Genomic DNA, 26,494 nt, shown 5'->3' on the forward strand with positions numbered 1-26,494 from the left:
GCTACTCTAGCACTCACAAAAGCATTTAGTTAATGTGTCATCATTCATCGGTTTCTTGCTCTCCCATTACTGCATAGTATGATGATATAATGAAGACTAAAGATCGATTGGTCAATCTGCACGAGGAGTCATCTTTTCCGCCTAATTCGTATTATAATAATCTATGTTTGCTATACAACTCACACACGAGCTGCTTGCATGTGCACACACTTTGGCTCTTACGTATGAATCGTCTATGTTCTTTAAAAGAGAACTCATATACGTTATCCCTAACTATAGTTCTAACGGTGGTTATCATTTTCCACTACATGTCAATGTTATACACTCAATTTACCACAACTGAGGTTGGAAGAAAGATCCATCAACGATTTGATGTGAGTTGCAACAACATTGCATCTATATTTATGCTAAGCATAATCATTTTAGCTGGACAAACCAAGAACTCATCATCTACCATACTACATTAAAATTGTTTTTTTTTTGTCAAGGAAGTAGTCTATCTTCAAGAGAAAAGTGAGGCCACATCATTCATTTTCTGGCGGGACGAACTGGAAACACTGATGAGAGTGAAGTCGTATAGTAGAAGCATTTGCGTCTCGTTCATTTTCTGGGCGAGATGAACACAAACACTGATGTGGGTTTATGAATATAAATGAAGCTATATAATAGAAGCATTTGTGTATAAATGAAGGGTTTTTTAGCCGGTTGGCTGATTCGTATTGTTGGTGGTTCGTTTATGTGAGAAAGAACTGCGGCTGACTGGTTAATGTGATTGAACATAAAACAACTGCATTAATGAATGACACGAAGTAGGACTGTAGGAGGAATGCAAAACGCGAAAATTCGGAGGAGCATCCTGAGAGAGCGGCAGAGAGCAGAAAAGTTGAGCGGAGAAGGCAAAAGAGCAGCAGCGCACCTCGCCCCTATAAGCGCTCCTCCCGAAGGGCCAACCCCGCGCCCCCCCCCCCCCCCCCCATTCCTCCTCAGCCCCAAACCCTAACAGCCCACCAGCCCTCCGCGACGAGGTGGGGCTTAAACCCTACCGCCACCGCCACCGCCCCCGAGGCCCAGCGGCGGCCATGAAGGCGCTGTGCCCCAAGCCCGGCAAGGGCGGCAAGATCCACCCGTCGCCCGCCGAGGACCCCATCGCGGCGGCGTTCCGGCTCCTCCCGGCCGCCATCCTCGTCCTCGTCGCCGGGCTGTGCCCCGAGGACCAGCGGGTGCTGGCCCACCTCGTCACGCGCTCGTTCCTGGTGGGCTGGGACGCCGCCACGGCGCCGCCGCCGGAGCAGCAGGCGCGCGGAGGCGGCGGCACGCGTCGCCGAGCACGCGGCCACCCGCCGACCGTCGGGTGCCTGTGCTTCGAGTGCTACGGCAGCTTCTGGTCGCGGTGGGACTGCTCCCCGCAGCACGACCGCATCCACGACGTCCTCGAGGCCTTCGAGGAGCACCTCAGCGCCGCCGAGTCCGCCGCCGCCGCCACACCTCCCTCCTCCAAGCGCCGCGACAAGGGCAAGCGCGGCAGGGCTCCTGCCGCCACTACGCCTCCGCCGCAGCCGCCGGTGCCGGCGCGGAGCAGCCCCGAGTCCCCGGAGCCCGCCGCTTCCGAGGTGGTGGCCCAGGAACCCCTCTCGTCGCCGCTCCTTCCTTCCTGCCCTTCTACCCCGCCGGCTCCCGCGGCGTGCCTCTCCGAGAACAAGGAGAATGTCCCGGAAGAGACTGCCGCCGCGGAGGAGGCCCAAGCGGAGGAATGCGGCGGCGGAGAGGTGGCGGTGGAGGCCGAGGAGGAGAGGAAGCGCGGGTGGGCGGACGTGATGGGCGGGGTGCTCAACCTCCGCCGCTGGGGGATTTGGAGCCCTGCCGCCGTGGAGAGCGGCGCCACCTAGGGGCAGCAGCAGCAGGCGGCGAATGGCATTCCTGTAAATGCCGGGCCTCTCTAGGGTACTTTTGGCAAAAGATCGGACTCACTGCGTAGTAGGCAGCAGCAGCAGAGGTAAAAAAAAAAGCGCTGGTAATTCTCTCAGTTGGGGAAGGGAAATGGAAATCTGCAAGCGCGGGTAGCTAAGCTATATTGTAGTATGGGGATAATTATGGCAACCAGTGACGGTGCAACTGATGAACATCACTTGGTGCTGGATAACTGTGTGAATTATGGTCTTGCGTGCCTGCTCTTGCTTGACTGTTCCATCTGTGGGATGCAGGTGTAAAGCCCTTTGCTTTTGCGATGTAGTTCGGCGGCAGGTTCATCCCGAGTCAATGATTGATCCGGTGGTGTTGGTGCCGGTTTAGTTTTCAAAATTTTGCAAAATTTTTCAAGATTTCCCATAAAGTATTAAATATAAATAAAAAATAAAACTAATTACATAGTTTAGACGAAATTTACGAGACAAATCTTTTAAGTCTAATTAGACTATGATTAGACACTAATTACTAAATAACAACGAAAATGTTATCGGACTTTTTTCTAAAAAAAAAAATTTCGTCAACTAAACCAGGCCTTAACTCTTGCCTGGATTGCCCTGCTTATCCCCAACCGCAGACATTAGTCGCTCCGTTTGTGCCTTTGTGGTCCGAGTCAGGTTGCCGGATTCGTACACTGCCGTCCCGTGCCGTGGCAGCCGGGCAATGCAGTTCGGTGGTGAATGGTGATCGATGTGACCTGACGACTTGCGCTTGGATGGGTGGTCCTGGTCCAGGAGCGACGAGACGCTGCTGCTAACGGAAGCGCGTCGCCGACCCGTCGCTGTACGCATTCACTCCTCCTGCTCCTGCCCCCGTGTGGCAGAGATGAGCACAAGCACACCGCATACGCGCTCCTCCTTCGGTCCTCCGCGTCCGCTCTACTCCGTACCGAGTACTACATATGGACCGCTGGAAACTGAATAATATTTCAAAGGGAAACTGTTGGAGCAAAACTGCGAGGGTATATATATGTGCATCGGCAGAGCACCCTCTCAGGTGAGGTGCTGGGGACACGCCACTTTTCACTGTGTAGTACTACGTATAATACAGTACGGAGAACGTAAGTATACGCTGCCCGTGCATATGTCTTCTGGACGGCTGGAGTGGAGAGAGGGAGCTCTGCTCATGGGCCCCTCCCTTCCCACAGGCTGCCGATAGACCACACCCGTCGGGCCACAATGGCGTGTTCGGGCCGTGGCTATATAGAGTACAGTACGTTGGACCACATGTTTGAGTACAAACCCACTAACCCCATCCGGTGACTAGTAACTCGGCCTGACAGTGAGCGCTAGCGCTCGAACGTCCGGACGGGACGTCGCGTCCGGACGCAGCTACCTCGCCCGCATTCCGTTCCATGCCCCACGTCCGCGTCCGCGTCCGCATCCCGCCCCGTCGCGTCCCCGTGTCCGCATCCCGCCCAGCGCTCGTGTTCGTCGCAGGACCCGCGCCCACACGAGGAAACCCACGTGGGTTGACCCACGACTGCACCTAGCAGCAGGCGGCGGCAGGCCCCTATCCACCAGCCCCTGGCACCGTGCAACACCCCGATCTACTTTCGAAACATACAAAAGAAACATTTGTAACATACGTATAAAACAAATGAAACACTTGAAACATGCTCTTGAAACATGTGTGTATAGGCATAGCAATATATGCACCATTCAGATCTACTGTTGCATCATCTAGATGAAACATTTGCAACATAAGTATGAAACATACGAAACACTTGGAACATATGTTTGAAACATGCGAATAGAGCCATAGCAACATATGCAACATCGAGATGGAACACTTAAAACATAGGCTTACAACATGCGTATATTGTGATTGCAACATATGCAACATTCCAGATCTACTTTTGCAACATCCAGATGAAACACTTAAAACATAAGTCTGAAACGGCTGAAACACTTGAAACACAGCATCGCCGGCGACCACGGCCTACCTAGTGTCCTGGTGGGGAACTGCGGTAGCCAGCAAGCTTGGGTCAGGCAGACGTCGAGAGCTGCCCAGCATACACCCAAGCGTAGGGGCAAGCCTCCTCTTCCTATCGCGGTGGCTTCGGCTGGCCACGGTGCACGCCATGGCCGTGACAGCGCGAGGTGGATGGGGGCATAGCGCGGGGCGCGGAAGAGCGCGGGATGGGAGCTGAGTGCGGCGCGCCCACGCTAGAGAAGGCGAGTGGCGCGGTGGATGCGCCAGTGGATGTACTTTTTGGGTAAGGAGAAAGCTCAGTGTCTACCACAAGGCTCAAGCTCTTCTTCAACCTTCTCCTTTCTTCTTCCCGAGCTTACACAACAAGCATCAGCACCATGCCAACTCCATTCCCAAATCCAATGTAGTGGCACTTCCCTTTTCCTCTGCTCTGAGCCTCTGATCCTCCTCCTTGGAAGACCAATAGGAACGGTGGCCGAGAAACACAAGCACCTATTTTTTTTTCGACAACAACAGAAGTGCAGCAGACAGAGGAAGGAGAAGAAGAAGATTGGTGTGGCGCCGATTCATGATTACTCGAGAGGACCTATGGAACCTCCTAAATGCCCATTTTTCGGGTCTACAGGGGCCAACCGATAATGTTAGGCCGTGTTTGGCACCGGCTCTATGTGTTGCGTACTGTTCGTCCCTGTAGCTAGGAGCCGGTCAGCTCTTTCTCTTGCAAAAAATAACGCCTAAGCAGGAGGAGCATGCAATTGGGTGCTCCGGCGGCTCCGCCACAGTGCTGCTACAGTGTCGGAGCCCTAGCCGCCGGAGCTCCATCAAAGACCCTTAGTGGCGACGCATGCATGTGTGGGTGTGGCGAGAGCATGCATGACAAGAAAACGGTGGTATCTTGTATGTACGTGAACTTTAAATCTCTGACAATGATATTTAGCGAAGAGTTTCTTAAACGGCTAATAGCGAACTCAAATGAAGCAATAGTCAGTAATGTTTTAAATCTTATATAGTAGCATCTAACGAGAGTCTCTCAATAAACGGCTAATAGTAGAGCTAGATGAGGCTATAGTGCTATAGCCACCAAATTGTATATGAACATAGATAGTTTCACCCTGTCTCAAACAGCTATAATAGCAGCTATATTGGAGATTTAAAACCTTGACTAGACGAAGAGCACATAGTCGAATCAAATCAAAGTTTTCAAATAAAATAAAGTGCAAGGTTCAACCGGCAACAAAAAAGTGACAACTCAAACATCCTTTGCATGGGCAACCTTCACAGAAGTGGATCACAATGTTCGGAAACACTTATTTAATATCTATAAGTTATACAATTTTTTACGCCGTTCTTCACTCTTGCTCTTTCTGTATTTACGGGTCTGTCTACCCAACAACTATGTGTTTTATGCAGTTTCAACACATGAATTTTTTTACACCATAGGATTAAGATCCAACAGCCTCCACCCTTCTTTTACATCCAGCCTCCACAGATCACACGTCACAGACCACGTATCACAGATCACAATTTTTTTATGGAAGGACAAAAAGACAAAGTCAGTGACACGCGGGGCCCACGGGGTGAGTTGGCTTCGGGAGCTCGTCGCCGCCATGGCCGGCGGCTGGAACGCCCAGCTCATCGTCGACGCCCCGGACACCACCCCGCCGTCGACGTCTAGCAGCCGCCGCCCGCCCGCCACCAGCCTCTCGCTAGCCGCCGCCGCGCGACGCACGGGCGGCCGCTACGCCCGCGTCGACGTCTCTCCGGAAGAGTCCGACCACTCCGGCTCCTCGTCCTCCGCCACAGAGGCGGCCATGCCGCGGCTGGAGGCCGTGGACCTTCTCCTGCTGGACGCGCGGCGCCGGGAAGAGTCCGACCACTCCGGCTCCTCGTCCTCCGCCACAGAGGCGGCCATGGCGCGGCTGGAGGCCGTGGAGCTTCTCCCGCTGGACGCACGGCGCCGGGATGCGGCGGCCGTGCTCAGGGCGGCGTGGGGATGCGACGCCTACAAAAAATGGTGTGGCAGCTCTTGATAAAACACCCGTGTGGTGTTTAGCATTTCCGAATATAAAATCCACGATAGGTACCTAAAACCCCAAATGGCATATGACAAACGTAGACGTATAGCAACTCATAAGGCTCGACATAATATTGTAGTCACGCTAGTGTCGTTCTACTCATGTTGTGATCTAATTATTTGAGCCTGAGCCTATTCGATGACGTGCCACGCACGTGACTCATCTTCTACCTTTATTAATCACACACAGGTGCATAAATAGCAGCCTATTTATGGTGGGTCAACCTCTACTTCAGTCAACTCTTTTATTTAAGGCGAGTTAATCGATCTCTAGTCAACTTTTCATTCGAGATTAATCATTTTATCGCATCTAATATTCATTATGAGAGTTATAATGTTTCTTACTCAATTGATGCCAAGCGCACTTAAATCCAACAAAGATAAATAGCTCATTACTATTGACATATACACCGGTCGAGAGAACCGTACAACAAATTATATGTTCTATTGCAACGCATGACACGTTTGTTAGTAAACAAATCGTTTCCTACAAATTTTAAAATGGCTCGTATTCTTGTATATATATTGCAAAAAAAAAAAAAAAATAGTTCCCTAATATCCTCGCCGATAAACTATATGCCTAAACCAAACCTAGTCTAAGTCGTGGGTGATGACGATCACCAGAGCTTGATGCTTAACTTGCAGTCCATGCTCTTGACCCCGAGGCTGCCCTCGGTGGCGAGCCTGTTGAGCACGAGGTCGCAGCGGACGCTGGGCGTGACCTTGGCCGTGGTGAATGGCCCGACCTTGACCCGCACGGGCACCTCGCCGCGGAACACGAGCGGCAGCTCCCCGTCGGCGTCGTTGACGTGCCTCATCACCTCGACGACGCCCGTGCCCTGCAGGCGCGCCTCGCTCATGGCGACGCGCACGAGCGCGGCGTCGCCGTGTGGGCCCTGGTAGAACGCCGGGAGCGCGCCCCGGGACAGGCGGTACCCGCCGAACCAGACGGAGAGGTCGGAGCCTTCCTCGTAGCGGATGCCGATGGCGCTGTTGGGGTTCTCGAACCGCACCGACGCATCGAACGTGGCGCGCGCGGTCATGTCGTCGTCCATGCCGAACGCCGTCACGTTGAGCTCGTGCACCGTGTACCGGGGCACCTTCGGGTCCAGCGCCAGGTACAGCGCGCCCAGGAGCGCGGCGACGAGCGCCGCGGCGAGGAGGGCGGCGCAGGCGACGCGGCAGCAGCAGCCGACGACGCGCGCCCGCCGCTTCTGCTTGTTCTTCCGTGAGGGCTTGTTGTTCGCCGATGTGGAAGGTGATGACGCCGGCGCCGGAGAGTCTTGTCGTCCGGCCTCGAGGTCCACCTCCACCTCGTGGGTCGTGTCGAGACGTGCCATTGCTTTTTTTTTCCCCTGCTACTACGTCGTCGCCGCCCGGGCAGTCAGACGGCAATTCTGCATGCAACGGCCGGCTGAGGCTGACGCAGTACGTACACGTACGGGCCGGTGTACTAGCTAGTATCACGGCGAGTCGTGGACAAGGAATTGCATGCAGGGATCCTCTGATATTTATAAGGAAGGTCTGTGCCGTGCCCACCTCAGCACTCATGCCTGAATCGGAAAGGGAAGTAGTTCGATTTTCGATCGATGCGCCCGTGCGTTCGGAGTCGGATTAGCTTCTCCGAAATCCGAATAGGAACCCGAATTGAAATAGTAATCGTAACACATACTACCCGTATAGGTAGCTCGAAGCACGTACTTGGAGTCTGGACCACGCACCATGGATTGGATTTGTTTGGCTTTCGCTAGGAAGGATAAATATTTCATATGAGTTTCAGTGTTACCGCAAACAAAGCCAAATCCTGAGAACGAAAGGAGCAATCAGCCGGGTAATGCATGTAAACAGAGCCAAATCCTGAGAACGAAAGGAGCAATCAGCCCGGGTAATGCAAACAAAGCCAAATACTATGTTTAAATGGGATAAGAGAGTGGTCGTTAAAAATCTACAGGGTGTTCGGATTTACAGATAAGAGAATTGCATTGGGACTAGGATTTAGGCCCTTTTCTACCCCTGCAATTGTCAACCTCAACTTCTAATCAGCCTAAAGTAGATTGGGAATCCTAAATCAGTCAGTAACTTCAGATTAACAATACAAAACTATGATTGTGGCGTCAAATAAAAGAGGAGAATTCAGGGTTTGGGTGATGTTCTCCGGAGCTTTGGATGCGGCCTCAGGTACTAGACTGGCAGCCAAATCTGACCGTTAGGCAGCCGGTTTTCACAGCCGCTAGCCTGTTCAATTGGCTGATTCGTATCGTTGCTGGTTCGTGAAGAAGTACCGCTGATTAGTTTATGTGAGAGAAAAATACTGTTCCGGCTGAAAATTTACGATCGCTTACAACAAGCCACAGCCAAACAAACAGGCCGTGGCTGCTGCCGGCTCTCACAGAAATACTGTGCTAACAGCCAGCAGCAGCAGCAGGCCATGCCAAGGGACAGGCAGGACGGCCGAAAAACGTCGAGTGCAATTTGTTCCAACTTCAGCTAACTGTAAAGTCTGCAATTTGGCATCTCCCATTGAGTAATAAAATTGAAAGTGATCGACAGAATGAAAAAAAAGACAGTTCATTGGGTTGGGTAAAAAGATACGAAGACATGACATGATTCCTGCACGTGTCCCCATGCTCACAACAACAATGAACAAAAAAAAAATTGATCAGAACAGATCCAACCCAGAGTAGAAGTTTGATTCAATACAAAACATCTAGTATTTGGGAACCTTTATTTCCTCGTTCATTCAACTGGACGAGGGGGGCAACATGCTCTTACAGGGGGATCGAGAACGACTTCTTCAACTTCTCTACCTCCAAATAAGCGTTAGAGTAAGGAAGGAACTCCGAGAAATGGCTTTGCATCAGATCGTTGATGGCTGTTGCGAGCTTTGGAATCTCCATGATCTCCTCATTGGTCAGCTTCCGGACAAACCTAGCTGGGCTTCCAGCCCAGAGTTCACTGGTCGGAATCCGCCTTCCTGGGGGCAATACAGAGCCAGCTTCAAGGATTGAGTTGGTCTCGACCAGCGAACCTTCCATGAGGATAGAGTGCTGGCCAATGATGCACTCAGGCTCGATGGTGCAAGAGCGCAGCAGACAGTAGGCACCCACTGTCACATACCGATCGACAAGTGTCTCAGCTGGAAGCCCTGTAAACAGCACACATTGGAGATGAGATCAAATCCAACCTTTCCCAACAGGTTACATACAGAGTATGGACATTATAATACAAGGAGGTGAAAATCTAAAAATTCCTTCTCATGGTACCTTATAGCAAGTTGGTTTCCAGTGGTGGAAAGTATTCACATATGTCCAGAACAAATTTGCGTAAACAGGGGAAATCTAATAAGGTAAAATGATGTCTATTGGATAGACCCAATGATGGCCAAGTGAGGACCAAGGCTAAAGCAAAATTTGAATTTTGAACAAAACCAAATAACACATGTGGGTTTCTTTTATCAAATATCCGTGCTTATATTTGCAACTCATGCATCATTTCTGTAAAAATAGCAAGAGATGCAATTAGCGATAATAGATAGATTTAATGAGTCAGTAGGCAAGTTTCCAATCCAACAAAGATCAAAATTTAACACTAACAGAGATTTCCAATCCATCTAGACTTAAACTGTATGCCACGTGGCAAGGCTGCGTGTTCAGAGTAAAGGGAAAGTACCACCCAGAAACCACAGTTCACAAATTGATTCTAACAAATGTTTACTAGTGCAACTTATAATAGAATGCAATCTTATCATGAAAATTTATGAACAAAGCTATGGACCACTAGGAGAGATTACCTATTAAAGGACGTACCCAGTGCAGAGAGCTCCCGCTCTGTGCGGGGTTTGGGGAAGGGTGTCAGTGGCAAGCCTTACCCTCGCCTGTGCAATGCGAGGAGACCGCGACTCGAACCCGGGACCTTCCGATCACAGGCGGTAAGACTCTACCGCTTGCACTAGGCCCGCCCTTCAAAGATTACCTATTCTAAAATAAAATACACATATAGTGATATAAACATCACATTCAGCAAAAAAGGGCATGAAGAACAACAGACAAGAGAGTTAGATGGTATATTCATGTATAAGAGCACATGTCTAGCATCCTAGACAAACAGGTTCAGCATTAGAGTTAATTTACAGAATTTAGGTTGTGCAGTGAAGAGAGTCACAGAACAACAAGACACAAGAGTGATGGTGGCGCAGGGGATGAAACTAGGCTTTGTGCCACAGGAAATGGGAGTAGAAACCACAGAATGCCAGACAAAATGGACATATCTAATGGCAATACGGCCCATGTGACAAGGGTGGCACAACTACGCAAGACAAAATAGCACAATCTTTGAGTGAACCAAAATCTGAAGTACCATGAAAAAGAGTAAACAAAACTTTCATAGCTGTCTGACATAGCTCCCTCTAATTGTAAAGTACCTTTTGAGCTGACTGAAATTGACGTTCTTTGCACCACATAGCATTACAAGTTCAGGGACCTCCAGTGTAGTACATGGATGTCCAATAACAGGCTAACTAGTGGGTCATCAGTAGTCTAAGATAATTATTGTGAGGTATGAGAACTGGTATATTACCAAAAACAAATGTGGCTCCTTGAATGAGTTAAAGATAGTAATTTCACATTTTGCTATGAGATTGCAAGTGTAACAGAACAGTACAATATATATTGAAATCAACTAAGTGCATCTGAGAATTCCAAGAAACAGCTTGTGAACAAACTCGCATGCAATCTAGTTAATATGGATCCTTTTTCCATCTAAATGAATCAAAGATTAACTTAATGCACGACTAGTGTAATTGGACAGCCCTATCTACAAGAGCATTTTTTACAGGTAAACACGGTTCAACTTTCCTTAACAACCTGCTATGCAGTATCCATCCAGTACGAGATGAACCATGGAATGGAGCAAATGTTAATGCCGATTTGTACACGAAATTCGTAAATCATTCAGGGCAAGTAACTCCTCAGAAACGCAATGGTTCAGTTCAGTCTCAAGCTGCGCAAGGCATCATCAAATTACAAGCCACACCTGACTGCTCACTACACCAACCGAAACGAAAACAGTCCCACCGTGTCCTAGATCCCCTAAGAAATTCAGGTAACAGTTCTAAGCCTAACCAGATCTAGCATTTCGAGTGATGAGGGTGACCTGTGGGCGCCGCCCATGCGGCATGGAGGACGCATCGCTCCTGGACGCTGGCGCAGAATCCGAGCGTGATCTTGTTGAGGTCCCCACGCAGGACGGCGCCGCTCCAGACGGAGGCGCCGTCGTGGACGGTGACCTGGCCGGCGAGCACGGCCTCGGGAGCGACGTACGCGTCCACGGCCACCTTGGGCATCCACTGTCCCAGAGGCACGAGCTGCCGTTGCCCGCGGTAGTCCCACCGCACCCGATCCGCACCCACGGCCGCGGCGGCGGCCGCGCTGGGGGGCGGCGGCGGGGCGGATGCCGCGGCGGGGGCGGTGGAGGTGGCCGAGAGGAGGCGCCGGAAGGATGGCGCCGCGGCGGCGGCGGACGTGGTGGCGCGGCGGGAGAGGCGCGCGAGGGAGGCGGCCGCCATGGTGGTGGTGGTCGTCGGAGGTGGAGAGGTGTGGCCGTGCGCGTGGGGGAGTGGGCGGAGCGTGTGATGGGTTCGAGGGGACGTTCACGACCAGCTGGTGGACTGGACGTTTGGGCTGGGCTGTTATGTGCAAATGGGCCTGCGCAGTGTGGTTCTCTTAGCCCAACATTTAGCTGTCTGTACATGTTTGCTACAGAGCATAGAGTAGTAATAAGGGACGACTAGCGCCCGGACGTCCGCAACGCGGCGTCTGTCCGGACGGCAGCTCCCACACCCGCCCCACGGGCGGCGACCTCCTAGTGGCGTCAGGGTGGTGGTGGCGCTTTGCATGCCATGGCCGCGCCTAGCGAGGTGGATGGGTCACGGCGGTGGATGCCCCGCGTGGCGCGGGATGCGGCGTGAGATTGGGGTGGGTGCGGTGCAGGATGGGGTGCGGCGGCGAGGCAGAGCAGGTGAGCGGACGACGCATCGTACAGTCAACACGGCGTTGCGAGGGGATGACGCGATAAAAAAGTGGTACAAGTCGCGAGTGGGAAAATATTCGGGAGTAGAAGAACGGATGTTGCGTGTTGGGCCCAATCGATACGCAGGCCCAGGAACGGGGCGTCGGGCCCGACATGCCCGGACTGACATCCTCATCAAAGCATTATCGTAGTAGTAATCTCCGATTTTCTATTTTTAGAAAAAAGTGTAGGATCTCTGGTACGTCTAGAGGGGGGTTGAATAGGCCTGTAACAATTCAACTCAAACCAAAGTCTAATTCATTAGCGGCACTGCCGTTGTTTGAGCGGTACTGCCGCACCTGCAGGAGAGATTAGTTCACAGTTCAAAATCTACCCAATAAAATTTAGATCGGGTAAATTTCTTAGCTTCCTGCAGAGTGGTAGATCACAGATCGACAGCTGAAAGTGGTGGAAACACCACACACAAGTAGATCAGCCTTAATCTTATAAATTACCTAAACAACAACAAGAACACAAGTGTAGCAACACAAGCACAGGATGACACAAGGATTTATTCCGTGGTTCAGCTTGCCACCAAAGCTTGTCGAAATCCATGTTGTTGAGGTATACCACTAAGGCTGAGGGATTTACAACCCTACCTCGTTCTCAAGTCAAGAGAGTAAACTCTGGAGATGAGGGATGATTTTACTTACTACAAGAGATGGTTACAAACCTCCCGAGGCTACCACATAAGTTGGCAAGCTCACCGGGCGACGCTATAGCCGGCTAGGATCTAAGCTCCAAGAGTAATAAACACAACCACCGGCCAAAACGTGAACCAAGTGCTCTTTAGAGTTTGGAATCAATGGAGATGCTCTCTTATCAATTTTTGGACCCTTATCCCTCAAGGATTGATGGGAAAAATCAATGGATTTGCTTGGGGGCTTGAGATCAACAATGGAGTGAGAGAGAGAGAGCTCCGGCTCTATTTTGAGTGTGCTAAAGTGAGGAAGAAGGGAGTAGGTTGGTTCATTGCCATTGGGAATAAAAGGGAAAGGTATATATACCCCCAGGCCCCAACGGTCACTTAAATCGCAGATAGCCGTTGGTGAGAAAAAGAAAAAGGTATATATACCCCTAGCCCCCAATAGACATTGCACCTAATAGGTCACAAGAGACGAGGTCCACGGCCTTGAGGTCGGGCGAGATGAGGCCGCCACCAAAGGGTCGGGCGAGCCAGAGCCCACGACCAAAGGGTCGGGCGAGACGGAGCCTGCGACCAAAGGTCGGACGAGACAGAGCCCGCCACCAAAGGGCCGGACAAGACGGAGCCCACGACCTTGGGGTCGGTCGACATGAAGCCCATGACCAAAGGGTCAGACGACCCAGAGCCCGTGACCTTGGGGTCGGGCGAGACGGAGCCCGCGACCAAGGGTCGGGCGAGACGGAGCCCGTGACCTTGGGGTCGAGCGAGATGGATCCCGCACCCAAGGGGTCAGGCGAGTCAGAGCCCACACCCAAAGGGTCGGGTGAGCCGGATACCGCACCCAAGGGGTCGGGTGAGTCAGAGCCCACACCCAAAGGGTCGAGTGAGCCGGAGCCCGCACCCAAGGGGTCGAGCGAGCCAGAGCCCGCACCCAAGGGGTCAGGCGAGTCGGAGCTCACACCTCGCAAGACAGTAAGGATAATAGTGAAGTGTAGACTGTCTTAGCTATGAATCTGAGGATGCATGTGGTTGTTTGAGCATTTGGTAGCACAGATTAGCTTAAGCATTGTGCCCCCCCCTTTATAGTACGGTTTTTCCTATACTCAAATTCAATATATAAAAGAATTTAAACCTCCTTTGAGTTTGAAGCCATCTATATTTGTAGTTGGGGGCTCCTCCGTTTCATGTAGCATCCTCGAATAGAAATTTCCTGCTTGTCATCTCGATAAATCTCATTAGTTCTCTAATTACGAGGTCATTATCACCAAAACCCACAATTAAGGCTTGATTGCACTTTCAATCTCCCCCTTTTTGGTGATTGATGACAACCCAATTAGAACTTACAAAAGATATGAAATAAATACTGAGGCTTTTCGAGCCATGGGTGTAGAGTCTCTCCCTAAATAGGTGAATAGAGAATTAAATTCTCAAATTGGCATAAGAAGCCAAGATTCACATTTTAGTGAAAGTGATGAGGCTCCCCCTACATCCAAGCTCCTGTGGGGTGCTGCATACTGTGTCAGGTATGTAAAACATGATACAAATGACAGTTTATGCACACATGTTCTTGCTATTGTGCGGCAGAGCCGCACCTAACTGTACGAGCAAGATAGAGTCAAGCACCACACAGCTAGCTCAGACAAAAGGATATGCAACCTAGCACAATAAGATGACTTCTAATCCACACAACGATACATGTACATATCCGATAAACAAAGAGTCAAATAGTAGCATTATTTCACAATTTAAAGTTTTGAGCAACTCTCAAACTTTCCACCTAGCAAAGACTAACACTCATCGAATAGGACATGAAGCGCAGTTGTTGCTAAAAGTTGTTGACCCCAGTTGTTGACCCCTCTAATTTTCTTCTCCTTTGGCATAAAGCACCAAAAAGAGAGGAAAATAAGAAAGATCAACACCTACTCGTCATCTCCCTGGATGTTAGTCCAATCAATATCATCACCTCTTGCAGTAGTCCTAGCACCACCATCATAATCATCATCATTGGAGTCAATACGTGCATGGCCCTGACGGTGAGTGGTGGCGGTGTAGCAAGTGGAACGAGTGGAATGCCTCGGCTCCTGTCTCTGACAGTATCCCTCTAGGGTCTCATCCCAATTTGCTGCTCATCCCTACTGCTCCTCCTCCTCATCTGAATCTATGTTAGAGAGACTCGAAAGGTCATACTGTGGAGGAGGTGGAATAGGAGGAAGTGGTGGAAGGTCCTGTCCATGCTACTGATGTTGCTCAAGCTATGTCTCATACGCTCTGTCAGCTGCATAGGTGCACTTTCTGAAGATTGCCTTCAACTACTTGCCAAACTTCTTCATCTTGCCTCCACTGCGAGACCTAAAGCGGGGAGATTTAGGGATATCTATATCAGCATGAGAGCTCTCCGCTCCCTGAGTAGCTGCAACAGGCTAGGTCTTCTCAATTTTGTAGACGGTGTGCATCCCATCCTTCGGAAAAAAAATCCAATGACCCTCTCAATCATGAACATGAGGTAGGGGGCATAGGGCAGACCCCTCCTCCCATCCTCCACAACAAATCTCAATTCAGTGCACATGAATCTAGGGACATTGAACCTGTCCCCACCTAGAGCAAATCTAGCTAACACATTTCTCACATAGCCATTAATATCTAAGGTTGCTCCTTCCTTTGGGTTGATGGTGTTCCTGATGAGGTTGTCGAGGATGTAATAGAAGCTCTGTAGACCACTCCTCTTGCCATCTGCAATCCTTCTATCTCTCCACATGTAACTGATGTCACGGATCTCAGCTCGAGGCTCATCATGAATGTAAGTGTAACCTCTGTGCTCCTCGCTAAAGCCAAGAATCTAGCTAAAAGTGATAAAGTCAACTCGGTAGTGCCGGCCATCAGTCATCCAGTGAATCTCATCAGAGATCTTGTCATAGAAGTATGTGGCATGAAACTGTGCAAGGACTTCCTCATTCCAGTTATACTGGAAACCCATGATGTCTGAAAAGCTGGAACCTATCATAAATTTTGATCACCTTGTCAAACTTAGGCTCCTCCTTCTCCTTCATCTCATCCCAATCAATATACTACATCTTGATGATCTTGGTTTTCTTGGATGCAAGAATGGTAGTAGCATAAAAGTTAGAATGAAACTCATTCCAGAATCTATAATCAATGCCCAAATCTTTGCGCACTGCATAGGGATTGATCTCCCTTGCCTCTTCCACCAGCTTCCAACTCTTGGAATAGTTGACAATTGCATGCTGACGGGAGTCATCTAGAGGTCTCATGATGATCTCACCCTCAAAATCTCTCATGTATCTATCATCAAACTCAGAAAGATGTTGTGGGGTGTTGGGAATGACATCAGTGGTACAACCTATCATCTCTAGCCTCTCCTCATCTTTAATGTATTGCTCATGCCTCCCCTTGTCACCAAGTCTCCTTTGAGCTGCACTACTGCCTGCTCCTGTTGACCTCCCTCGACCACGATGAGGTGGATCCTTGTCTCTTTGCTCATTCATCTTCCTTTTCCCCTTCGGTCATTATCTCTGTGCTCCATCTTCTCAACCGAGGATAGGAGAGGAGAGGGAACAAACTGCTCAGGCCAGGGGTAGTAGCAGCTGTCAGCGTCATTGAGGGAGAGCTAGCAGCTGCCACGACACTGCCAGAGATTGGCAACGCGTGGCCAAGCGACGGCGACGCCGTGGGCGCGAGAGGAGAGTGAGGTGTGGGCGTTGGCGTCGAGGGGAAAGAGAGAGAGGGAAGGAAGTTACTACAGTCCTGAGGATAAGAGGAAGAATAAATGGGCCCTGCAGTAAAATCGTTTGGGCTGAATCTCAATTAAGATTCAAAGTGCGACACTGTCGCATGGCAGGCGCGGCACTGCCGCACTCCCTAAAATAGTGGGAGTTAGCTATAATCTATATGACTCTCTCTGTATTAGATATGGACACATGTCACCTATATACCATGACCAGAAACAAATAATCAGTACAGGCCATGATCATGATATATAAGTTGTCTTTTATAAATCATTTTCATGCACAATATGAACTTTTTCAACTCTTTTGCCTAGATACTGGTTTATCAAACAGAGGCATGCTAAAATTCAAACCACGTTACGAGAATCAAGTATATTTAGCTCACTACGTAAAGCACAAAACATTGACTCATCGAGGGGCTTTGTGAAGATATCGGCTAGTTGCTTTTTGGTGCTCACATGGCGAGTTTTGATATCTCCTTTGGTTTCGTGATCTCTCAAGAAATAATGACGGATGTCTATGTGCTTGGTTCTAGAGTGACTTACGGGATTGTTTGCAAGCTTAATGGCACTCTCATTGTCACATAATAATGGGATTTTGGTAAAATGACATCCGAAATCTTGAAGGGTTTGCCTCATCCAAAGTAGTTGAGCACAACATACACCGGCTGCAACATACTCGACCTCGGCGGTGGAAAGGGCTACACAATTTTGCTTTTTAGAACTCCAAGACACTAGGGATCGTTTAAGGAATTGACATGTCCCTGAAGTACTTTTTTTATCTACTTTGCAACCGACGTAATCGGAATCCAAATACCCAAGTAGATCAAACTTGGAGCCCTTAGGATACCACAAGCCAAGGTTAGGAGTGTGTACTAGATATCTCAAGATTCTCTTAACGACCACTAAGTGACACTCCTTAGGGTTAGTTTGAAATCTAGCACACATGCACACACTATGCATAATATCGGGCCTAGATGCGCACAAATAAAGTAGAGAGCCGATCATGGAACGATATACCTTGGTATCCACGGCTTTCCCTTCAATGTTGAGATCAAGATGTCCATTGGTTGGCATGTTAGTTTTGATAGGCTTGGCATTCACCATGTCAAACTTCTTGAGCATATCATGGGTGTACTTTGTTTGGCTAATGAAAGTTCCATCCTTCACTTGCTTGATTTGAAATCCAAGGAAGAACTTCAATTCACCCATCATGGACATCTCAAATCTCTTGGTCATGATCCTACTAAATTCCTCACAAAAAGAATGATTGGTACTCCCAAATATTATGTCATCGGCATATATTTGTCACACAAATATATCTTTCCCAACTTTGTGAGTGAAAAGGGTAGGGTCGGCTTTGCCTATTTCAAAGCTTTGTTTAAGCAAGAATTCCTTAAGGCATTCATACCATGCTCTTGGTGCTTGCTTAAGCCCATAGAGTGCCTTTTGGAGTTTGTAGACGTGGTTGGGAAACTTGGGATCTTCAAAACCCGGTGGTTGCTCAACATAGACAAGTTCTTGAATGGGGCCGTTGAGGAATACACTCTTCATATCCATTTGATATAGCTTGAAATTGTGATGAGCGGCATAGGCTAGAAGCATTCGGATTGCTTAAAGTCTTGCCACCGGTGCATATGTTTTCTCAAAGTCCAAGCCCTCTACTTGAGTAAAACCTTGAGCAACCAATCTTGCCTTGTTTCTTGTCACTACGCCATTCTCATCTTGCTTGTTGCGGAAGACCCACTTGGTGCCAATAATATTGGTGTTGGGTCTCTCTATCAAGGTCCACACTTGGTTTCTTTCGAAGTAATTGAGCTCTTCTTGCATGGCCATCACCCAATCCGGGTCTCCAAGTGCTTGCTCAACCTTAAGAGGTTCCAAAGAGGAAACAAACGAATAATATTGGCAAAAGTTTGCTAAATGTGAACAAGTTGTTACCCCCTTTCAAAGACTCCTAAGGATGTTGTCAATAGGATGATCCCATTGTATTGTTTACCTTCGCCTTGGATAATCAATGGCCTCTTGTCCATCTTTTGGATCTTTATTATCTTCTTGCTCGAATATAGGTTGTAGGTTCTGTCCTTGAATCGGAGTTGGACTTGCTGTTGCTGTCAGAGGGAGTGCGGCACTGCCGCTCTTATGTGCGGCACTACCGCTCTTATGTGCGGCACTACCGCTCTGCTGATTTGTAGCAGGGTGAAAGGTCCTAATATGGCTAGAGGGGGGGGGGTGAATAGCCTATTTAAAATTCTACAAATCAACTAGAGCAATTTGATTAGTAAGACAAATAGCGAAATGCAAACTTGCTCTAGCTCTACGAGGGTTGCAAGCCACCTATCCAACAATTCTAGTTGCAATGATTACTTAGACACAACTTGCTATGGAAATACTCACTAAGATCTCTCAATCTTACTACACTAAAAAGCTCCACTAGATGAACTTAAATAACAAATCAAGCTCTCAATTCTAATTACACTAAAGAGCTTGCCACAACTAGCTTGCAAGAATATTAAAGAGTGAGTAGGGTGATTATACCGCCATGAAGAGGGATGAACCAATCACAAAATGAATATGAAACCAATCATCGGGAGAATATCAAATGGCAAGAGACAACCAATTTTTCTCCCGAGGTTCACGTGCTTGCCAACACGCTAGTCCCCGTTGTGTCGACCAACACTTGGTGGTTCAGCGTCTAAGAGGTGTTTCACAAACCTCATCCACACGATTGGACACCGCAAGAACCTACCCACAAGTGAGATAACTCAATGACACAAGCAATTTACTAGAGTTACCTTTCGGCACTCCGTCGGGGAAGGTACAACTCCCCTTACAATCACCGGAGACGGCCATGAACAATCACCAACTCGTGCCGATCCTCCACCGCTGCACCAAGCCATCTAGGTGGTGGCAACCACCAAGAGCAACAAGCGAAATACGTAGCAAAACACGAATACCAAGTGCCTCTAGATGCAATCACTCAAGCAATGCACTTGGATTCTCTCCCAATCTCACAAAGATGATGAATCAATGATGGAGATGAGTGGGAGGGATTTGGCTAAGCTCACAAGGTTGCTATGTCAATGCAAATGGCCAAGAGAGTGAGCTTGAGCCGGCCATGGGGCTTAAATAGAAGCCCCATGAAATAGAGCCGTTGGGCTCCTCACTGCACTAAACACGGGCCGACCGGACGCTCCTATTAGATTGACCGGACACTAGACCTCAGCATCCGGTCGAGCGATGTGCGCCACGTGTCTTCGGCTTCAAACGCTGATCGCTCGATTTCAACGGTCAAGTGGTGACCGGACACGTCAGTTAGAAAGTGACCGGACGCTGGACCTCAGCGTCCGGTCGTTTCCAGTAAGGTTCCAAACATGAATTTTCACGACTGGACGCGTCCGGTCATGCCTGACTGGACTCACCCAGCGTTCGGTCACTCAATGTCTCTTCTGTGTGTCCCACGTCAGCGTACGTCAGCACTAACCAGACGCACCTTGCCAGCATCCAGTCACTTTTAGTGCCAGCGTCCGATCGAAGACCGAAACACGCGCTCACTGTTGCTACTGACCGGACGCGCTGGTCCAATAGTGACCAGCGTCCGGTCACTTATAGTGACCTCTGTCTTTTTTGTCTAGGGTGCCGGTGGCACCGTCGGACTGTCCGCACTCTACGGGTGAATACTCCATCGGTGAAGTTTCTAACCCTTGCTCAAATGTGCTAACCACCAAGTGTATCACCTTGTGCACATGTGTTAGCTTATTTTCACAAACATTTTCAAGGGTGTTAGCACTCCACTAGATCCTAAATGCATATGCAATGAGTTAGAGCATCTAGTGGCACTTTGATAAACGCATTTCAATACGAGTTTCACCCCTCTTAATAGTACGGCTATCGATCCTAAATGTGATCACACTCGCTAAGTGCCTCGATCACTAAAAACAAAATGGCTCCTACAATTTTCACCTTTGCCTTAAGCCTTTTGTTTTTCTCTTTCTTCTTTTCCAAGTTTAAGCATTTGATCATCACCATGCCATCACCATCATCATGATCTTCGCCATTGCTTCATTACTTGGAGTAGTGCTACCTATCTCATAATCACTTTGATAAACTAGGTTAGCACTTAGGGTTTCATCAATTAACCAAAACCAAACTAGAGCTTTCACAGGGGTCGGCTCTCCCTTAGCATCAGGTACGTCAGTGGAACTTTGTTCATCAGCAGCTTGAGGAACCACCACTTCAGTGACTTCATCTTCTGATAAGGGTCGGAGATCACCAACAGTAAGATACCGATGGAAACCTCCTCGGAGTGGCCTGATCTTCATGACAGTAGGTTGGAAATCACAAGATAACTTGCTGCGAATAGCGTAGGATAACTAGCTTTATACCTGCCAAGATTGGATGTGACCAAGCGATGGGGAAAGAGGCACCGAAACCGCAAAGACTTCGACTCGATCTCTGAACGACCGCAGAACCACAACCGGGACTAATCCACACAAAATGGTGCAACCATACTGGAAACCATAGAGCACGAAGTAGAGGACCCCAGAGGGATCTCTTCACAAGTCCAGGAAGAACAAGGAAGAACAAGGGTGTGCAAGGCACTCAGCAGCTCGGCTGCAAAACCATATAGTTAGAGCATATGCAATGAGTTAGAGCATCTAGTGGCACTTTGATAAACGCATTTCAATACGAGTTTCACCCCTCTTAATAGTACGGCTATCGATCCTAAATGTGATCACACTCACTAAGTGCCTCGATCACTAAAAACAAAATGGCTCCTACAATTTTCACCTTTGTCTTAAGCCTTTTGTTTTTCTCTTTCTTCTTTTCCAAGTTTAAGCATTTGATCATCACCATGCCATCACCATCGTCATGATCTTTGCCATTACTTCATTACTTGGAGTAGTGCTACCTATCTCATAATCACTTTGATAAACTAGGTTAGCACTTAGGGTTTCATCAATTAACCAAAACCAAACTAGAGCTTTCACAGGGGTCGGCTCTCCCTTAGCATCAGGTATGTCAGCGGAACTTTGTTCATCAGCAGCTTGAGGAACCACCACTTCAGTGACTTCATCTTCTGATAAGGGTCGGAGATCACCAACAGCAAGATACCGATGGAAACCTCCTCGGAGTGGCCTGATCTTCACGACAGTAGGTTGGAAATCACAAGATAACTTGCTGTGAACAGCGTAGGATAACTAGCTTTATACCTGCCAAGATTGGATGTGACCAAGCAATGGGGAAAGAGGCACCGAAACCGCAAAGACTTCGACTCGATCTCTGAACGACCGCAGAACCACAACCGGGACTAATCCACACAAAACGGTGCAACCATACTGGAAACCATAGAGCACGAAGTAGAGGACCCCAGAGGGATCTCTTCACAAGTCTAGGAAGAACAAGGAAGAACAAGGGTGTGCAAGGCACTCAGCAGCTCGGCTGCAAAACCATATAGTTAGAGCATATGCAATGAGTTAGAGCATCTAGTGGCACTTTGATAAACACATTTCAATACAAGTTTCACCCCTCTTAATAGTACGACTATCGATCCTAAATGTGATCACACTCGCTAAGTGTCTCGATCACTAAAAACAAAATGTCTCCTACAATTTTCACCTTTGCCTTGAGCCTTTTGTTTTTCTCTTTCTTCTTTTCCAAGTTTAAGCATTTGATCATCACTATGCCATCACCATCGTCATGATCTTCGCCATTGCTTCATTACTTGGAGTAGTGCTACCTATCTCATAATCACTTTGATAAACTAGGTTAGCACTTAGGGTTTCATCAATTAACCAAAACCAAACTAGAGCTTTCAATCTCCCCCTTTTTGGTAATTGATGACAACCCTTACACAAAAGATATGAATTGAGATTTAATTGAATCCATGTTGCTTGCCCAAGCATATTTACCATGTGTAAAAGAATATGGACAAGTTTCATGAACTCCAAATGGTAGTAATTGCTCCCCCTACATATGTGCTAAGAGTTTGGATTGTAGCTTCACATATGCTTAGATATGAAATATAGGAGTCAATTTCTACCAAATGATGCTAAGGTATAAGAGATGGACCTTTGAAGTGTGATACCAATCGGAGTGCACCAATATACCATCCTTAGCACCATTAGTAACTAGACATACACAAAAACTAGAATACCCCATGAGATCAACATTACAAGCAAGGGTCTAGTTTCCATAGAATGAACATAAGTCTAGTTACTTTAGCCTATGCATGCTAGTTTTTCATTTCATCATTCAAGCCTATAACTAGCATACACCACACAAGCATGGATATAGAAATTTAGAACTTGTGCTATGCAAGCAAATATATGAAATGCACATCAAAATGCAACATACAAGTTTATGAGCTTGCTCCCCCGACTTGTGTGCATTTTTTATTGATCCCCTTACAATGTCATTTCATTTGTTTGCTCCTCCTATCTTATTATCTTTGTGAATTTCTCTCCCCCTTTGTCAACAATTAGCATAAAAGGTGGGCTCAAATTATAGATAGGTTGGGGTGAAACTATATGAAATGAGGATCATTTTCCTAATTTGGTTCAATCTAGATTACTTTGCAAAAGATATTTAACTCGGTTTGATCCAAGGACAAGCTTCTTCACACCTCCAAATAAGGGTTATCTTATACCATGTTGAGTTAAACACTTATAGCTCATTTTATAGATCAAACACTAGGGTTACAAGCCCACAGACATATCATATGCTACCACTAGATCATTTCAAACATACAAGCAATAGTGGTACCATACAAGCATCAAATTCATTTGAATTTCATGAATGAGCCTATTCAAATGTGAAATATGTCTAGATGCACTAATCTTGTCCTTAGCAAGGATGTATGCCATGCCGATCAACTTTTACCTTGGATTACTCGAAGGAGAGGCATGTCATATAAATTGGAGGGGGGGGGTGCATCAACACATATTGGAGAAATCAAGTATGTTCAATTCATTCCTTAGCTTGCAAAACCTCTTCTCATCAAGTGGCTTGGTGAAGATATCGGCAAGTTGATCTTCGGTGCCTACACTCTTAATGCAAATGTCCCCTTTTTATTGGTGATCTCTTATAAAATGATGGCGGACATCAATATGCTTTGTTCTTGAATGTTGAACCGGGTTGTTGGTGAGCTTTACGGCACTCTCATTGTCACATAGCAATGGCACTTGCTTGAATTTGATTCCAAAGTCACTCAAAGTAGCCTTCATCCAAAGTAATTGAGCACAACAACTACCGGCCGAAATGTACTCTGCTTTAAAGGTTGAAAGTGCTACACTATTTTGCTTCTTTGATGACCAAGACACAAGTGATCTTCCCAATAGTTGACATGTGCCCGATGTGCTCTTTCTCTCAACTTTGCATCCCGCATAATCGGAGTCCGAATATCCAATCAACTCAAATCTTGCTCCTTTGGGATACCACAATTCAACATTTTGTGTATGCTTCAAGTACCTCAATATTCTCTTTGTTGCCTTAAAATGACTTTCTCTTGGTGAGGCTTGAAATCTAGCACATGCATACACTAAACATCACATCCGGCCTTGATGCGGTCACATAGAGTAGGCTTCCAATCATAGACCGATACATCTTTCGATCCACCATGTTGCCACTAGCATCACTATCCAAGCTTCCACTTGTCCCCATTGGTGTACTAATATCTTTACTATCATCCATTCCAAACTTCTTGAGTATGTCCTTGATATACTTGCCTTGACTCACAAATGTGCCATTCTTCATTTGCTTGATTTGGAGACCAAGGAAGTAGCTAAGCTCTTCAATCATGGACATCTCAAACTCACTTGCCATCATATTGCCAAACTAATGAAGACATCCCTAGCATTCACTCATCTCCAAATGAAGCTACACTTGATATAGCTGGTCCAATTACAAGGAGTAGAGCTAAACAATTGGAGAAGGAAATTCATTCTCAGGTGAACGCTAACCTTGTGCTTAATAATCAGATTACATTGAATGAACCTATGCTTTTGAGTACTTGTTTCAATGTTCTTAGGAATGATGAAGTGCACGAACAAGCATGGGATGATGATGGATTCTGCCCGCCAAATATATGCATGGAACCTGGACGTGCATGAGAGAGGAAAGGCCATTTAGCTACCATGAATATCAGCCATTGAAGTGCAAGCAAATAATTTGGGATTTAGGAATGCATGCAACCAGCAACTGGGTTGCTGTCCACACACACTCCAGCATGCATGCAAAGAATACCAACCAGCTAGGTGCCCTACTAGGCTTGGTTATTAATAAAAGTAGTGCTGCAACTTCCCACTACATGTTCTCAATTATTTTCCACCAAACTGAAACTCCACTAGTGCTATATATCCCTGTAATGGATGATATGAACAGGAACTCGTGATTGCAATTTCAGAAATACCAACTCTTGGAATTCTTGTTCCAGCGTGAGTCTTGAGAGGCTTGCAAACTTGTTCTTTCGATTCCTGAGGGAGTTGTAGAACGCCGAACTGTGGTTCACCCAGTTTGTGCCTTCACGTCTATATGGCGTGATTGCGTGGGCTGTTCGTCGGTACGTGGAAGGGTGATTGTCTCGGTAGTTCATCGCGTGGACAGCCTCGCGGTGCATTGCCTCTTCACCAGGTCGCGCAACGATAATTTATCAAGTTCGCAGATCCTACGAGAAGATCGGGCCACAACAACTTGCTACACGTGCTGCATAGACGTGTGCACATCATCTGGTACCAGAGCCTCCGTTTACTCGTTAGGATTGTTCTTGTTTTTGGTAGGATAGAGTTTATATACCTACTATCCACTAATAGCCAAAAAAAGAAAACCTACAGCCCAAATTCATATGTGCTACTGATTTTGTAGTTTGCTTTATCGAGTTTTAATCCTTTAAGATTTGTCTAGTTGCTGAATTTTTCTTTTCCACATCATTCTAGTTGTTATCATTGTTCTAATCATCAAATCGCTTGCTGCATGTACTCTACTGAAAAGAAGGCAAAGCTTGCAGCCATTGAGTTTAAAGGCTATGCCATAACTCTGAAAAGAAGGCAAAGCTTGCAGCCATTGAGTTTAAAGGCTATGCCATAACTTGGTGGAATCAGGTCCGTACTGAATATCAGAGAGTTGGGCATGTTTGTATAACTTGGGAAGACATGAAGAGAGAAATGCGACGTCGTTTTGTTCCAGCATATTACTCTCGTGATCTACATTTGAAGCTGAAACGTCTTGTGCAAGGTACTCGTACTGTTGATGAATATTTTCAAGAATTGGAAATGTGTGTACTTCGTACAGGGATAACTGAAGATGAGGAATCCACAATGGCTCGGTTTCTAGTTGGCCTCAATAAACCCATTGCTGATAAAGTGGATATGATAACCTACACATGTCTCACCGAGTTGGTTCATTTTGCAAAGAGGGCTAAAAGGCAAATTGCTACGTCTTACAAATACAATGCTTCATGGCGTCATTCCCAACAGCAAGGGGATGTCACGCCTCAATTCCAACAGCAAGGAGCTGCAACGCCCAAATCTTCATCTCGTGGAGCAAATAGATATCTTCCAACTTCTTCCAAACAATTGGATGTGAAAGGTAAAGCTGTGAGTTCAAGTCAGCCCACTTCTTCTACTGCAGCCACCCAACGCAAGACAAGCAAGATTGAGTGTTTTAAGTGTGGTGGTCATGGGCATAAGCAAGCTGAATGTCCCAATCGTCGTACTATTATTGCACTTGCTGATGGTTCTTATGATTCCCAAAGTGAAGAGGAGGACGAGTTTAACAATGTATTTGCAGATCTTAATCTTGACACTTGTGAGTATTCAGCAGAGGATGGTACATTTGAGCTAGGTCTAAATTGTTTAGCCATTCAACCTATTCCAACTTTTGCTCATAATGACCTATTACAAGATGTTGTTTCTCCATCTTTCGACGAGATTACTAGTGATGATTTTGATGAGTTGCTTGCTGATTTTCCTGATTTGACGCATTCTATAATGAACACACCATCTCCTTCTTTGGTGGTGAGGCGAGTTCTTTCCACTCAATTTGTTGCTGCTGAACAAGGACAACACCATAA

The 26,494-nt window shown here is 47.5% G+C and overlaps 3 protein-coding genes across 3 annotated transcripts; 1 reads left to right on the plus strand and 2 right to left on the minus strand.

Moving 5' to 3' along the window:
- The first annotated feature begins 981 nt into the window (after window positions 1-981).
- Window positions 982-2,266, plus strand: LOC136473844 (uncharacterized). Its single transcript, XM_066471489.1, has one exon. It carries the CDS (start codon window positions 1,080-1,082, stop codon window positions 1,884-1,886), a length of 807 nt encoding a protein of 268 aa, XP_066327586.1. The 5' UTR covers window positions 982-1,079; the 3' UTR covers window positions 1,887-2,266.
- A 4,322-nt stretch (window positions 2,267-6,588) lies between these two features.
- LOC136470073 (NDR1/HIN1-like protein 6) lies at window positions 6,589-7,311 on the minus strand. Its single transcript, XM_066468039.1, has one exon. It carries the CDS (start codon window positions 7,309-7,311, stop codon window positions 6,589-6,591), a length of 723 nt encoding a protein of 240 aa, XP_066324136.1.
- A 1,197-nt stretch (window positions 7,312-8,508) lies between these two features.
- On the minus strand, window positions 8,509-11,634 carry LOC136473845 (gamma carbonic anhydrase-like 2, mitochondrial). The gene is made up of 2 exons (XM_066471490.1): window positions 11,123-11,634; window positions 8,509-9,116 (listed from the first exon to the last, which is right to left on the minus strand). The coding sequence occupies exons 1-2, from the start codon at window positions 11,532-11,534 to the stop codon at window positions 8,740-8,742; spliced, it is 789 nt and encodes a 262-aa protein (XP_066327587.1). The 5' UTR covers window positions 11,535-11,634; the 3' UTR covers window positions 8,509-8,739.
- Window positions 11,635-26,494: the final 14,860 nt, after the last annotated feature.

This window comes from Miscanthus floridulus, chromosome 8, assembly GCF_019320115.1.
Source record: "Miscanthus floridulus cultivar M001 chromosome 8, ASM1932011v1, whole genome shotgun sequence".
Classification (NCBI taxonomy): domain Eukaryota; kingdom Viridiplantae; phylum Streptophyta; class Magnoliopsida; order Poales; family Poaceae; genus Miscanthus; species Miscanthus floridulus.

Bases quoted from the DNA above. Each gene is read 5' to 3' on its own strand.
- LOC136470073 (XM_066468039.1), bottom strand. From the start codon at position 7,311: ATGGCACGTCTCGACACGACCCACGAGGTGGAGGTGGACCTCGAGGCC.
- LOC136473845 (XM_066471490.1), bottom strand. From the start codon at position 11,534: ATGGCGGCCGCCTCCCTCGCGCGCCTCTCCCGCCGCGCCACCACGTCC. The intron at 9,117-11,122 runs GTCACCCTCATC...TGCTGTTTACAG, and splicing joins CGCATGGGCGGCGCCCACAG to GGCTTCCAGCTGAGACACTT.
- LOC136473844 (XM_066471489.1), top strand. From the start codon at position 1,080: ATGAAGGCGCTGTGCCCCAAGCCCGGCAAGGGCGGCAAGATCCACCCG.